We start from the raw sequence: 15,897 nt of genomic DNA, 5'->3' as shown, positions 1-15,897 counted from the left end.
TGGAATGGAATGGGCTGCCTGCGGAGGCCAAGTTCCCAGGCAGCGGAGGGATGCTAGCTGGAGCCACAGCAGGGAAGATTTAAGCCTTAACTGAGAAGTGGGGGCCTGGGACTGGTGAACCTCGTGATTCATGCAGCTACCTCCCGCCTGAAGTTTCCAAGACTCTCCAAGGTCAAAGTGACCTGGAAGATGTCAAGCAAGCTCCAGGACTGGCTTTCCTCTCTGACCGATTCAACTCAGTGTACTGAGAGCACCCACTGTACAACCCACTGTCTCACACGCACAAATGTACACGTTGTCCTCTTTTATGAGGAACGTTGAATAAACTGGTGTTTTGATGGATCTTCCCATTCCTAACATCAATTAGCTTAAGGACAAGGTGTGACCATAAAACAATGTAACCGGTGAATTTGTATATTTTAAGTGTGTCCTGAGGATGTTCACCGCCGCGTTGGTTATAATAGCAAAATACTGAAAGCAATATAAATATCTAGCAATAAAAAATTGGCCAAATAATCTATGGCGAATTCATATAGTAAAAATACAAATGAGGATCTGAAGAAGAACGACTGAAAACCTCCCATCAGAGGAAAAAACTGGACCAGATGGCTTTACTGGTGAATCCTACCAAACATTTCAGAATTTATATCAATTCTTCTCAAACTTTCTTTTCTTAAAAAATGATTTTATTTATTTATTGTTAGAAAGAGGGGAAGGGAGGGGGAAAGAAGGAGAGAAACCTCAATGTGTGGTTGCCTCTTACACGTTCCCCACTGGGGACCCGGCCAGCAGCCCAGGCATGTGCCCTGGAAATTGAACCTGCGACCCTTTGGTTCACAGGCTGGCACTGAATCCACTGAGACACACCAGCCAGAGCTCAAACCCTTTCAATCATTTGAAAAGGAAGACATTCTTCCTAACTCATTCTGTGAGGCCACCATTACCCTGGTGTCAAAGCCAGACAAAGACACACAGATGCTAAACCTACCAGCCTCAAGGATATTGATGTAAAATTTCTCAATGAAATGGAGCACACCGGCCCTAGCCCAGTGGCTCATTCAGCTGGGGCACCGTCTCGTACACCAAAAGGCTGAGAGTTCAGTCCCCAGCCAGGGCACATACCTAGGTTTCTGATCTGACCAGTCCTCCCCTGGTCGCGGCTCCCCTGGTCGGGGCATGCGTGGGAGGCAGCCAATGGGCGTTTCCCTCTCACACCGTGTTTGTCTCTCTCTCTCTTGCTGTCTCGCTCTCTCCCGCTTCCTCTCTCTCTCTCAAATCAATAAACATATCCTTGAGTGAGGATTAAAAAAGAAATACTAACAAACTAAATTCAGCAGCATATTTTAAAAAAATAAGGCACTTTATTTTAAAATTTTTATTGATTTAATTTTTTTTCCAGAAAGAGAGAGGAAGGAAACAGAGACATAAAAACATCAACTTGTTGTTCCACTTATTTTTGCATTCGTTGGTTGCTTCTTGTGTGTGCCCTGGCTGGGGATTAAGCCCCCAACTTGGGTGTATCAGAGCAATGCTCTCACCAACTGAGCTGCCCAGCCTGGGCCAGCAGCATTTTAAAAGAATTATATACCACGATCGAGTTGGATTTATTCCTACAATGCAGGGATGGTTTAAGATATGAAAAATCAATGAGTATAATACACCACAATAGCAGAATGCAGCAGAACCCTCACATGATCAATTTTATTTACAACAGCATCAAAAAGAATACAATACTTTGGAATAAATATAACCAAGGAGGCATGAGACCCGCACGCTGTGACTATAAAACACCGCTGAAACATATTGAAGACAGACAGAAGTACATGGAAAGGCACCTGTGTTCACTGATGGACAGATTCAACGTTGTTCAGCTGTCAGTACGACCCAGGTGATCTGCAGGGTCAGTGTGATCGCTGTTGAATGCCCGCCAATGGTTTTTGAAGACATAGGAAAACCCACCCTAAAACTCATATAGAATTTCAGGGAGCCCTGAATAGCCAAAACATCTTGAGAAAGAAGAACAAAGTTGGAGGACTCACACTTCCTGATTCCAAAACTCACTAGAACTATGCACAACCATCTAAACAGCATGGTCCTGTCATAAGGACAGATACATACATAGGTCAGCGGGACAGAATAGAGAGCCCTGAAGTGACTCGTCACACATCGGGCTAAATGGTTTTCAACGGGGGGGGGGGGGGGGGGGGCAGACCCTTCAATGGGGAAAGGACAGGCTGTTCCCATACTCACGTCTCAAAGAATGAAGTTGGGCCCTTCCCTTTACACCACCTACAAAAGTCAACTCAAAATGAATCAAAGGCGTAAAACTGTAAAACTCTTAGAAGAAAACACTGGGCTGAAGTTCATGACATTAGATTTAGCAATGATTTCTTGGCTATGACACCAGAAGCACAGGCAATAAAAGAAAAAACTAGGTAAATTGGACTTCATCATTTTCCCTGGCTGGCATAGCTCAGTGGATTGAGCGGGGGCTGTGAACCAAAGTGTTGCAGGTTTGATTCCCAGTCAGGGTACATGCCTGGGTTGCAGGCCATGACCCCCAGAAACCGCACATTGATGTTTCTTTCTCTCTCTCTCTCTCTCTTTCTCCCTCCCTAAAAATGAATAAAATCTTTAAAAAAAAATTAAAAACCTTTGCTCATCAAAGGGTAGTATCGGCAGAATGAAAAGGCAGCCCATAGAGCGGGACCTCCTGTGTTCTGTGCTGAGTACAGTGATCACCCAGAGGAATTGTGATTTGAGTGCAGATTGCCCAAGTCTAGGTGGTCTCCCCGGGAGGCCACACTCTTGCTCTGGCGGCGCGGCAGCTGACACAGAGCATGTTCGGGGGTGCTCTGTGCTCACTGTCTTCCACGCCCCGGGCTGTTGTTTTGTTGCCCTCCGTGGTGGCAAATCCTAAGGGGTGAAAGTGAAGTTTGAAAACAGACCCAAGTGGTTCCGAGCCAAGTCTGCCAGAGATGTGGATTTTGACTGAGAATAGATGGGTTTGTTTGTGTGTTATCTGCCTCATGCTGGTCAGAAGGGCCATTTCCTCTTGGCGGGGGCATGGTGTATGTGGTGCACCATTTGAAAACTCTTTTCTTCTTAAAGATTTTAATTGTTTATTTTTAGAGAGAGGGGAAGGGAGGGAGAAAGAGAGGGAGAGAAACATCAATGTGTGGTTCCCTCTCACATACCCCACATTGGGGACGTGGCCCACAACCAGGCATGTGCCCTGACTGGGAATCGAACCAGTGACCCTTTGGTTCACAGGCTGGTGCTCAATCCACTGAGCCACACCAGCCAGGGCTCTTTATTGTTTTACAAAGTACCATGCACATGGAAGCAAAGAGCACTGTAGAGCGAATCAAAAGGCTGCTGGTAACAAGAGTGGCAAACACCTAAAGCAAAGTATCAGCTTCAGGTTAGGGTGCATCACCTGGCCAATGCCCATGAGGGAAAGCAGGGTTGGAATATTTTCATCAGAGAAATCGTTATCGAAGTCCAAGGCCTTTCAAAGACATGGGGTATCATGTAAGCCCCTTTGGCCCCTTGGGACACATGGGGCCTGCACATCTCTTGGCAGCCAATGAAAACCATTCGTTTTCTCCTTTATCTTAGCTCCTCCTGAGCCCTTGACCCAACTCTACACTCTCTCATCACCTCTTCACTTACCGGAAAGGCCCAAATGGCTACATGCCTTTCCTGTAAGTCCTCCTGCTGGTCCTTGGGGGAATCGTCTGTCCCCATTTTTTGGTTGCTTTCTGCGGCACAGAATCTTCAGCTGGGTGCCTCTCGGCAGCCCGTGGCCGGCTCCCTGGCTTGGCCTGGGGTTCTGGCTGGCCCTCACCACCTACTTTCCCTTCACCTTCGAACTTGTTCTTTTCTTGTTTCCCCTTATCTGGTGGTCCCTTGCCCCGGTGCTTTTCCTCATGCCCTGGCTTCCCCTCCATTCCTGGCTTTCTTCCTTAACTGGCTTTCCTTCATCTTCTCTATCTACTTCATCTTCATCTTCTGGCTTTCCCTCACTTCCCAGCTTTCCTTCATTTTCATTGTAGAGTTTTTCCAGGTTGAGATGTCTCCTCCTTTTCCTGTCCTGCAGGGACTCTGGGAATGTTCCTCTTCCTTTTCTAGCCTTGCAGGATGCTTGGGACAGACCTGTGGACCTGGGTAGAGTTGGCTCTCCCCTGGCCTGCAGCTGCTCACCCTGAGCAGCTCAGGGAGCTGGCACCGCGTGGGGCAACAGGAGGGAGTGGACAGTGCTGGGAAGAAGGGCAATTTCCTTATGTGGTCTGGAGACTATTTACAGAGAAGAGTTCCACAAATGTTCTGTTCTGTCCAGCATCATGGAAATAGGTGCAGAGTTTACTACAGCAGATTAGTCAGTATTGTTTTGACTACAAGGGACAGAAGCCAACACCAAGTTCCTTAAGTAAAAAATAAAAGGAAAAGTATATTGACCTCAAAGCCAGGCAGGACACTGAGAAAGCTCACCAAATCAAGGAAGAGCTGCGTGCAGAACCAGGGCCCCAGGGGCTGGAATTTAGGATTACCCGCCTGCCATTGTCCTCCTCTCCATTGTGTCTCTTCTCCTTGCATGTTGACTGATCTTTCCTCCTACTCCAGGAAGACCTTCCCAGTGTGCAGGAAACCTGGTTGTCACAGGCTCCAGTTCAGTAATCCCAATTTCATCTATAAATCCCAGGGAAGATCTCTGATTGGCCCTGCTCAGATCCAGCCCCACCCCTTGAGCCAATCACTGCAGTGAGAGAGATGCGGTTCTAAGAATGACTGGGAGCTAAGTCACCTATCCCCTCCTGGTGTGTGTGTGTGTGTGTGTCATTTGTTACCAAAATAAGGGGATGGAAGGAAAGCTCACGGGCCACTTTTAACTACAACAAGGACAGTGCTGCCTTAGATGAGCTAAGAACCCACATGGTCTCCAAAATTCTCCAGGAGCCTAGAATCTAGTTTGGGAGATGAGATGCAAAAATAACCAGAACGCAACAGCTTGCAGTGACTGGAAGCCTGGATATGAATAGCAGGAACTCCCCACCCACCTCATAAGCTTGTCTCTTGGGTAAAAATTAGACAATGTGAAAGGGCTTTGAAAAGACAGCAGTAACAAAGCCCTTCACAGGTCACCTGGCACACTCACACCCACCCCGGGGGTACAGCGGGGGTGCTGGAGTCAGTACTAACTGATATGAGTCCCTACCTCATAGGGTTCTTGCAGAATTGGGGAGCATGGGTGTCGAGTGCTCCGCAGAGTGGTATACAATAGGTGCTCAGTACATATAAGGTGTCATTATTATATCTGTCACCTGAGCCTCTTCAAGCAGCTATCGGTTCAACGTGGCGAGGCTAACATTCTCACTTTATAAGGAGGACACAGAGGAGTCGAGGAGTCGTCTGCTAGTAATTAATTAGTCCTGCTGGTGATGGAAGAGCTAAGGGAGGACCTGCGCTTTATTTCCAAGGTTGGCCTCCCAAAAGGGCAGGCCTAAGCGAGGCCTGCAGAGGGCCGGGTGGAGGTGGAGGTGGAGGGACAGCCAGTGTTCACGGAGAAGTGGGCACGTCCTTTGGGGTCATCGGCCAGGGCCTTGCCCCGAGGAGCAGGGCTGTGAGGGGATGGGCAAGCCCCTGAGCATTATGGGGTGGGGCGTGAGGGCAGCTTATCACCCCCAGCCTCCGTCTGACGACTCTCAGGCCTGCTCCTCAGGTACGGCTGCCACCCCCCCACCCCAGCGTCTCTCCTGTGTGCTTGTTTACCGGACCCATGCATTCTCCTCTATAAATACCAGCTCTGGTATTTTGGGTTGGCAGCTGTTGTTGCCAGAGCGATGGCTGGGTTGACATGGGGCTCCTGACAAAACACAAGCCCCTGGAGTGTGTAGGTGTAGGGTGTGGGCGTGGGTGGTGTGCGTGGGGGGGGATGATTCAGAGAGGGGTGGAGTGGACACAGGGGCAGAAGCCAGGTGAAGTTGGTGGTGGTGTGGGGGTGAGAGAGTGTTCTCCGCGACTAGAAACTGAAAGAACATTAGGCTCTTGCTGGAAATCACCCTCTTGTTTATAAACTTGAGGCCCTGCCCTCATCAGCAAGAGGGGGGCGGAAAGGGCCTCTACTAGTCTAAGGGGAAGTTGAGGCTCGGAGGCAGAACCCAGGTGCCAGTGGACACACCTGAGCAGGCCAGCTCTGGCCAGCGTTGCTCTCCGCCCTCAGGGCCTGCCCACTCATACCATCAGGCCTGCCTGGAGACCCTCCTCCTCCTCTAGGTCTGGGTGGTGGACCCCAGTTCTTGGAGCCCTCCCCAGCCTCTGCTGCTACCAGAGAATCTTCAGAAGAAAGGTGACTTGGAGGCTTTCTTGGGAGCAGGCCTTGTCTATCAGGAAATGACCCAAAGTCTCACCTTGGAGCGAAAAAGGAGGCCCACAAACTAAATGGAAGCCGCTGCCCGGCTCTCCCTGACCACCCCTCGGGAGGGGGCAGGCACCCAAAGGGTGTGGGGGGGGGGCCTGCCAGGGGCTCCGGACGTGCTTGCTGCCCTGGTGAAGTTACCGGCAGCCTGTCCATCTTCTGGACCTCCTAGGCTGGCGGGCCTCTCTCCTACACCTCTCACGAGCCCCCCACCAGCCTGCGGAGGAGGAAGGCCTCTTGCGGGGGAGCTGGCCTCCCCGCCCCCACGCCAGCGGCCGCCCTTTCCTGGCAGGACAGCCGGATCCTGCAGCTGTCAGGGGAGGGGCGGAGGGGGCTGATGTCAGGAGGGATACAAATAGTGCCGACGGCTGGGGGCCCTGTGTCCCCTGCTGCATCCACTTTCCAGCCGGCCGGCCGCCTGCCCGCCGCCTCCTCTGCGCCGCTCAGCCTCGCCCGCCCCGCCACGATGAGCCAGGCCTACTCTTCCAGCCAGCGCGTGTCCTCCTACCGCCGCACCTTCGGCGGGTCCCCGGCCTTCACGTTCGGCTCCCCGCTGAGCTCGCCGGTGTTCCCTCGCGCTGGCTTCGGCACCAAGGGCTCCTCGAGCTCGATGACGTCCCGCGTGTACCAGGTGTCGCGCACGTCGGGCGGGGCAGGGGGCCTGGGATCGCTGCGGGCCAGCCGGCTGGGATCGGCCCGCGCGCCCTCCTCCTACGGCGCGGGCGAGCTGCTGGACTTCTCGCTGGCGGACGCCGTGAACCAGGAGTTCCTGACCACGCGCACCAACGAGAAGGTGGAGCTGCAGGAGCTCAACGACCGCTTCGCCAACTACATCGAGAAGGTGCGCTTCCTGGAGCAGCAGAACGCGGCGCTTGCCGCCGAGGTGAACCGGCTCAAGGGCCGCGAGCCCACCCGCGTTGCCGAGATCTACGAGGAGGAGCTGCGCGAGCTGCGGCGCCAGGTGGAGGTGCTCACCAACCAGCGCTCCCGCGTCGAGCTCGAGCGCGACAACCTGATAGACGACCTGCAGCGGCTCAAGGCCAAGTGAGAACCTAATGCTCCCAGAAACCCCTTTCCACGGGCCAAGGGCCCTCTCCTGACCCACGCAGGGAGAAGGCCATCCACCTGTGTCCCCTGAGCGGAGACGGACTCCAAGTCTCTCTCCTGCGCCCCCCCCCCACCTCTGCAACAGAGGCGTTTCCTTGGGGACACTATGGGGTGGGAATGGGAGACCTTCGGACAGCCCGCTTTAAAAGCATCTTACAATGATGGGGTGAGGTTGGTGGCTGTCAGATGGGTGGAGGAAGGAGGCCCAGGTGCAGTCGGGGGGGACGGCGAGGTGGACAGGGGATGAGGAAACTGGGGCCAGCTTGGAAGGGCAGGGCGTGGGGAACCCAAGCAGTGGCTCTGGGCTCACCTGTGATGAGACCCTGGGGAGGGGGTAGAGTGGGGGTCTTGGCCCCTGGGCCTGGCTGAGGCTGTGCCGCTCCACAGGGGGACCGCTCGCTTATCTAGAGGAAAGGGGAGAGAGGGTGGGGGCTGCAGCCCTGGGGAAGCTGAGCGGGCGGAGGGAGGGCTCCACCGGGCCCCCAGTACCAGAGGGCAGCAAGCGTAGAGCGGGAGCTCTCGGGCCCTGCTTCAGACCGCCCAAGGGAGCAGGGGCACGGCCCTGCCACCCAGGGCACGAACATGAATTGGGTACCTACACAGGCCAAGCTGGGGCTGGGAACCAGGAACACAGAGACACATAAAATAGACAGGGTTCCTAATCCTAGGGAGGTCACAATCTGATGGGGACATAGACTTCCAGGGTGTGGCTCCAGGGCAGAGACGGAGCCACTTCCGGTCCCCTCCCTGGTTGGGCGGGGCCTCCAGCTCCACTTGGCGGCGACCGAGGCCTCCTTTCCCGGTTCTCAGCCCTCTCTCCGGGTGACGCCCCGCCCCCAGGAGTCAGCTCCAGGGCCAGGTTCATCCTCACCAACTGTCTGTCCGTCCCCACCAGGCTGCAAGAGGAGATTCAACTGAAAGAAGAAGCAGAGAACAACCTGGCTGCCTTCCGATCGGTGAGCCCTGTTTGAACACCCCCCCCCCGGCAGCCTTACCCCTCCGTCCCCTTGTGCGGCCCCTGGTCTCCCTTGGCCCCCCCCACCAGTGGTCAGTCACCCTCTCCCTCTTGCTCCACCATTCCCAGGATGTGGATGCAGCCACTCTAGCTCGAATTGACCTGGAGCGCAGGATCGAATCTCTCAACGAGGAAATCGCCTTCCTTAAGAAAGTGCACGAAGAGGTATGCTCCGGGCCTCCTCCTCCTACTCCTCCTCGGGGTCCTTGGACGCCAGCGGGAAGGGAGAATGGCGGTGCCGGGCTCTAGCTGGGTGTGGGGGTGTGAGGGTGCTTGCTCTGTGGGGCCTGGTCGGGGACTGAAGCGCAGACGCCGCCCCACCCTGCAGGAGATCCGAGAGCTACAGGCCCAGCTTCAGGAACAGCAGGTCCACGTGGAGATGGACATGACCAAGCCAGACCTCACTGCCGCCCTCAGGGACATCCGGGCCCAGTACGAGTCCATTGCGGCGAAGAACATCTCCGAAGCCGAGGAGTGGTACAAGTCCAAGGTGGGCGGCCTGGCCCCTAGCCCGGTGTGGAAGTGCTCCCAGGGGCTCCGTCCTTGGGGAGGAGGGTGAGCCTGGGTCTCCACGCTGCCTTGCCCTCCCCGACCTGCGTCCTGCGTCCTCCTCACCTCGGGGCCCCTCTCCGCCCCTAGGTGTCCGACCTGACGCAGGCAGCCAACAAGAACAACGACGCGCTGCGCCAGGCCAAGCAGGAGATGATGGAGTACCGACACCAGATCCAGTCCTACACCTGCGAGATCGACGCCCTCAAGGGCACGGTGAGCCCCTGTCTGCCTCTGCCTCTGCTTCTGCCTCGCCTGGCCCAGCCCTTCCCGCCTGCGGCTCACACCCTCGCTCTGTGACCTCGGGCCCAGCGCACGCCCTCTCTGGGCCTCTGTCTCCTCAGGTCCACCACGGGGGTAAAAACAGGTGGGCGGTCCTCACTGGTGTGGCTCAGTGGACTGGGCACTGGCCTGTGAACCAAGGTGTCGCAGGTTCGGTTCCCGGTCGGGGCGCATGCCTGGGTTGCGGGCCAGGTCCCCACTGGGTGGGGCATGCAAGAGGCAACACATTGATGTTTCTTTCCCGCTCTCTTAAAAAAACAAAACAAAACAGGTGGGCGGCCAGCTGGGCTCTCAGGACGTCATGAGGCGCCCACATGGGGGCCGAACAGCAGTGCCGGCTTTTATCAGTCCCACTCTCTGAGCCCCCCCCCCCCACCACACTTCATTTGAGGCCAGGGTTCCCTCCTGGGTCAGAAGGGGTCCACAGCTCCCGGACCTGACCATCTGGGCTTGCCCCCAGCCCTGAGGCTGTCTTTCTCCCATCCTGGACCCCCAGTGTACCCCCCCCCCGCCCCCGACTTCCCACAGCCTGACCTTGACCGGTGGGTGTCCCTCCCCTGCAGAACGACTCCCTGATGAGGCAGATGCGGGAGCTGGAGGACCGCTTTGCTAGTGAGGCCAGCGGCTACCAGGACAACATCGCTCGCCTAGAGGAGGAGATCCGCCACCTCAAGGACGAGATGGCCCGCCACCTGCGCGAGTACCAGGACCTGCTCAACGTCAAGATGGCCCTGGATGTGGAGATCGCCACCTACCGGAAGCTGCTGGAGGGCGAGGAGAGCCGGTGAGGGCCCAGGCGGGGCTGGCTGGCGGTGGGGTTCTGAGGGGCGCTAGGGGGGCCCTCTGTTCCTACCCCGGGGTGGGGGCGCTCAGCATCACCCCAACAAGATCTGGAAACAGTTTTATACAAGAAGTCACCACTCCACTGATTGCAGAGAATTAACCAAGGCCACCTGGGTAACATTCGTGATTTAATTAATAGCTTTTACAAAAAGAGAAATATAACTATTCCCTCATCTACCTTCAGGATTAAGAACCAGCAGCATAAAACCGTGTTCAGCAAACGGTAATAAAACATTACTGCCAGTCGAGGGAGAGATGAGAGCAAAGTGGGGAATGACAAGGCAGGAAAGGGAGGGGCAGATGGAGACAGCGACAGCGGGAGTGACAGAGAGCCTTGGATACGGGCCAAGAGCGAGGGTGCAGACGTGTGCACCGAGGCCGCACATGCGTGCGCACACACACACACACACACACACACCGGTGCCGATCACAGAAGTCTCAGAACGACACGCTCCGACATGTCAACTACCTCCAGACACTGAAAACGGCATGCGATCGGAAGGGGACAGGGGGTCACCTGCTGGGGTGGAGGAGCTGCTCTGTGTGTCCTGATTTGGACTCCTGGTCACACGGGGCAGACAGTGGTCAAACCCCACCGGACTGCACACTGAAGGTCCCTGCACTTCACTGTTTGTGAACTCAGCCTCAATTTAAAACGGGTCATGAACTCCAAAGACACGATGCCCGTGGATGCTCATACAAATGACAATATCGCAGGTTTTCAAAAATCAGCAGGCATGTGTAGATGCAGATTTACACACAGAATTCGGGTTTCGTGGAATAGCACCCACACGGAATGACCTTCGAGGTGGCTCAATGTCAATGCCTGGAACGTGGCCTCGGGTGGGTGGGCCAGGGGCTCCCAGCCCCGCTGGAGGGTGGGTGCACACCGTGGGTGTCCCCCAGAGCTGCTGTCCACTCTCCTGTGGTGTCAGGAGTGAAAAGGACACCCCGGAGAACTGGAGAGTGCAGCAGGGTTGGGGGTGTTGGGGTCACGTCAGAAGGTCAGAGGTGGACTGGGTGATCCTGCCAGAGGGACAGACCCTGGGACAGCTGAATGTGACCCCTGACCCCACGTCCTGAGCAACGTGACAGTGAGGGTGCTGGGACCGCTGAGGACAGTGTTTAGGCAGGACCAGGGCCAGCTTCGGTAGGTGGTCACAGGGAGAGATGGGGGTCCTAATCTTGTGGGGATTCGATCTCTCCCCTTGCAGGATCAACCTCCCTATCCAGACCTTCTCTGCCCTCAACTTCCGAGGTGAGTCTGGGGGCAGGGACCTGGCATGGGCACTGCCAGAAGGGGAGGACGGAACCATGACGACAGGACTGGGGTCTGGGGAGAGAAGGGGGCGGCTGCGGGGCCGGGGGGAGCTTAGGTAGGGGCGTCTTCTGACAAAGAGGTCGTTTTATTTTATTGTCTCATCGTATTGTGGTGACCATGTGCCTCGCACACCTTCTGGAAGTGTGGAACATCAGCAAACAGCTTCTGTCTCTCTTTTTAAAATGGATTTGAGAGGGAGAGAGAGGGAGATCAATTTGCTGTTCCACTTATTTATGCATTCATTGGTTGATTCTCATTGGTGCCCTGAGTGGGGATCGAACCCACAACCTTAGTGTGTCAGGACAATGCTCTGACCAACTGACCTACCTGGCCAGGGCCAACTTCTGTTTCTTGATATACCCAAACTCTGAGGGAGCCAGGGGTGTCCTTGGGGGCCTGGCAGCAGAAGCATCTAGAACCATACCCCCTGGGCTATAGAGTGCCCACCACCCACTGTCTTTTTTGTAAGTTGCCAAATGCCACCCCACGCCGCTACCCCTACCCCTTGCAGCTGCTTGCGGAACACCTCCCGTGTGCTGGAGCGAGCTGCTGGATGCCCCTCTAGAACAGTGAAGCCAAGCCCTAGTGAAGCCAAACAATCAGGAGAAGGAGCTCCCAGGGCACGCTGCCATTCTGCCATTAGTAACATCGAGGTTGTGTGGCTTTCCAACCCTGGAGAACAGAGAAACACGCTGTAATGATACATTAGGAAAGGAAGTTGCAATTCTTGGCAGCTTTGCCTTTCCTAGATCGAACCATTTGCATCTTCGATGTTCGTTTCCATCAGGAAAAGAACACGGCTGGCTCCTCGGAGCCCCAGCGCTCGCCACGGGCTGGTGGCGCGCTGGGGAGATCCATGAGCAGACACTCTTAACACCAGGGACCTAAGTGTGACCCCTCCTATAAAACCCAGAACCTCTCTTTTTAGTTAGGAGTTTATGCAGGCACCGAGGGTGAGCCTTGCTTTGAAAACTGCTTCAGGCTTTTTTTGAGATGGATGGTCCCGTGGCCATGACAGGGCAAGTATCATTGTCACCATCTCGCAGTGAAGAAAGGGAGGCACAGCGGGGCGTGCCCCTGGCTGCCAGCACACTGAGTCGACCGATGACTCCTGCCCATCTCTCTCTCGCTGAGACATCAAGTTGCTCATCCAGAGTCTTAAAGGGGGCTGGGCTCCATGGGGCACTCTAAGACAGGGTCCTGGGACTGGGCTTTGGAGTTCTCACTGTCAGGGTACAAATTCACGCAGGGCTCTCCTGCAGCCCAGAGGGGGAGGGGGAGCAAGGAGATGTGTGGGGGATGGGAGTGCTGGGTGGCCTGGGCTTTCAGGGTCCCTCCTCCCTGGACCACCCATCCACTGGTTCCCGATCTTGTCTCAGCCGTGGGACTAGGCCTGGGGTCTGCAGACCCCTGGGCTCACGGACAGGTGATAAAGGCCTGCTGAAAAAGCACCAGGTCCATCTGGAGGGGGTGGAAGTCTTCCGGGCCCCACCCTATGGGGGACCAGGGCTGGACACCCAGCCCCGGGAGCGGCCTGGGCCTGGACTGGTTGGGCTGAGCGTGTGGATGGGTCTGTTCCAGAAACAAGCCCCGAGCAAAGGAGCTCTGAGGTCCATACCAAGAAGACAGTGATGATCAAGACGATTGAGACCCGGGATGGGGAGGTGAGCCGTCTTCCCGGTCCCTTAGGCTTGGCGGAGGCCGAGGGGTGTGTCTGGGGGGCTGTCAGCCAGGTGTTTCCCACCAGCTGTGCTTGTGTGAGTCCGTGTCTGAAGGAGAGGGGGGTCCTGCTGTTCTGGGAGCGGGGGCGGCCGGCTGTGGCTCTGTTCTCCCGCCGGCACTGGATTGCACTGGGTTTCTCTTCCTCCCTAGGTCGTCAGTGAGGCCACGCAGCAGCAGCACGAGGTGCTCTAAAGCCAGAGACCCCCCTGCCACCAGAGACCGTCCTTGCCCCTAGACTCACCGCCCCCTGAAGCCAGCCTCCTCCCACCCCAGCACAGTGCTCCCTCACAGCCTCTGACCCCCCGCTCACCAGCCACCTCTCCTGGTCCCCACAGGGCGCATGGCCCATCCCTGCCCCACAGGGAGCCCCCAGCAGTGCGAGTCCTGGATGATGGAAGTGAGCCGGCCTGGCTCTTGGCCAGAGCTAGGGTGAGCTGGGCGGGACCCGGGTGGAGCCTTGGCAGAGCAGTGACCCTGCCCCTCCACCTCCGTGACCTCAGGCCTCAGGCTCTGGCTTTGGAGAGGGACCCCCATCCCAGCAGGGTGTTGGGACCCACGGGGTGGACCTCCCCACTCCCCAGCCTGGGTCAGAAAAAAGAAAGGGCCTCCTCAGCAAGCTGGGCGGGTAACTGGGGGACTAGTCCCCTATGGAGACTAGGGGACATCAGATTCACCCCATAGTCCCTGTGGAGACTGGGGGCACTACAGTCACCCCAGAGTCCCTTCCACTCCCAAGGTAAGCTCAGAAAGCAGGGGCTGCAAGAGGGAACCCCCGAAGGTGCCAGATGTGGGAGCATGCAATTCAGAAGGAGAGAGGGTGGGCGAGATGCTGAGAGGAGAGGAGAGGAGAGGAGAGAGGCAAGAGTGGTCTCAGGCAGGTGGCAGGGGTGCCCACCTCCCTGTCCTGCCCCTGCCCCGCTGCGGGGACTCGGGCAGAAACAATAAAAGATAAGCACAAGCCTAGCACGGCCCCCTGTTGTGGTGACTGCCGGGTCTCCTCTAGCAGCCCCTGGGGCCCTGTCAAACGGAGTGATGGACCATGATGGACCTGTGCTGCCCTCCTGCCCACACAGAGTGTCACCTCTTCTGTCCCCAGAGCCTCCCGGCCATGCAGTGTGTGTAGCTTATGGGGGAGGGAGCTGGACAAGGGGTGTGTGCTGGGGGACCACAAATACCTCCTATTGGGCCCCAATTCTGGGACTTCCCCCCTTGGCTTTCCACCCCCTCCGGATCATCAAAGCCTGGGGACACCCCCTGTGGCTCTCTTTGAAGGTCGCCACCGCTCCCTACAGACTGGCTGTGAAGTAGGGCTCCTCCCGTGTTCCTTCCGCAAAAAAGAAGCGTGCAGCCTTCCCATTAAACCTGCCTGAGCGCCTTTTGTGCACAAGGGCCAATTCAGGAAAAACAACCATGTTAAGAAAAATGAAAAGCTTTATCCTGTTCTTGGAGAAGAAGACCCAATACTCTAAAGATGTTCATTCATCCTTCATTGATTTATCATTTTGTTTAAAGATTGTATTTATCTGCTTTTAGAGAGGGTAAAGGAGGGAGGCAAACATCAATGTGTGGTTGCCTCTGGTGCGCCACCTACTGGAGGCCTGGCCTGCAGTGCAGGCGTGTGCCCTGAGTGGGAATTGAACTGGTGATCCTTTGGTTCGCAGGCTGGCACTCAATCCACTGAGCCACACCAGCGAGAGCTAATTTATCATTTTAATGCAATGCTGTCTCAGTTAAAATACTAAAGGGAAACTGGGGGAGAATCGGGGGAGCCTGGAGGGAAACATAGGACAGATGAAAAGAAAATGAGAAGCTGTGGAACAGAACATTCACACCAATATGTTAGGGTTTCTGTGGGAAACCTTTGTTATTCAGTGCACAGCCTGGGGCAGGTGGGTAGCTGGGGGTGACAGGGTGAAGGCTGTCTCTCTCCACTCCTTCCAGAAGTACATGCCAGGTGGGTCAATGACTCGGGAAGCTTGATGGCTCCGAGGAGGTCTCAGGCTTCCTGCCACGCCCCACGGATTCAGGGACTTCCCTTGAGAGGTGGGAAGAGAGCGGAGATCACAAACAATAAATTCAGACTGTCTGTAGGTGAAATAAATATAATGGGGTCTTAGGTCAAAGTGCTTAGTCTGATGTTCCTAAGTTGCTTTTAAAAAAAGATTTAATTAATTAATTTAGCAGAGAAGGGAAAGGAGGGAGAAATAGAGGAAAATCCACGTGTGGTTGTGTCATGTGCGCCCCCTGCTGGGGGGCCTGGCCCGAACCCCAGGCATGTGCCCTGACTGGGAATCGAATCAGCAATCCTTTGACTCACAGGCCAGCACTCAGTCCACTGAGCCACACCAGCTAGGACTGATGTTCCTCAGTTTTTCCCCCCACAAACTTCAAAAAGCCTTGGTGGTATCTGTCTTTCTCCCTTCCTTGGATGCATTCCTCACTCACAAGTTGCCCCTTCCTCTCTGGGCTATGGAGTCCCCCCCTCTAAGAAGGCCCCCTTCTCCCGGGTATTTCTTCCCTGTTGCCCTGGGAGCATCTGGGGCTACACCCCTGGTCCCCGCCCTCAGCCACTGTTGACTCATGGTCATCGCTTCCCCGCAGCGTTCTGATGGGGTGAGCCCTGCAGGCCCCGAACTGCCC

At 55.8% G+C, this 15,897-nt stretch overlaps 1 protein-coding gene and 1 pseudogene across 1 annotated transcript; one reads left to right on the top strand and one right to left on the bottom strand.

Annotated features, from left to right (window-relative positions):
* Positions 1 to 3,280: 3,280 nt before the first annotated feature.
* On the bottom strand, positions 3,281 to 4,564 carry LOC114494763 (annotated as a pseudogene).
* A 2,229-nt stretch (positions 4,565 to 6,793) lies between these two features.
* On the top strand, positions 6,794 to 14,220 carry DES (desmin). The gene is made up of 9 exons (XM_028510043.2): positions 6,794 to 7,462; positions 8,421 to 8,481; positions 8,610 to 8,705; positions 8,869 to 9,030; positions 9,180 to 9,305; positions 9,935 to 10,155; positions 11,429 to 11,472; positions 13,117 to 13,199; positions 13,408 to 14,220. The coding sequence occupies exons 1-9, from the start codon at positions 6,885 to 6,887 to the stop codon at positions 13,447 to 13,449; spliced, it is 1,413 nt and encodes a 470-aa protein (XP_028365844.2). The 5' UTR covers positions 6,794 to 6,884; the 3' UTR covers positions 13,450 to 14,220.
* The last annotated feature ends 1,677 nt before the right edge of the window (positions 14,221 to 15,897 follow it).

The sequence above is a fragment of the Phyllostomus discolor genome, chromosome 4 (genome assembly GCF_004126475.2).
Source record: "Phyllostomus discolor isolate MPI-MPIP mPhyDis1 chromosome 4, mPhyDis1.pri.v3, whole genome shotgun sequence".
NCBI lineage: Eukaryota > Metazoa > Chordata > Mammalia > Chiroptera > Phyllostomidae > Phyllostomus > Phyllostomus discolor.
This window is presented reverse-complemented; position numbering and strand designations above follow the sequence as displayed.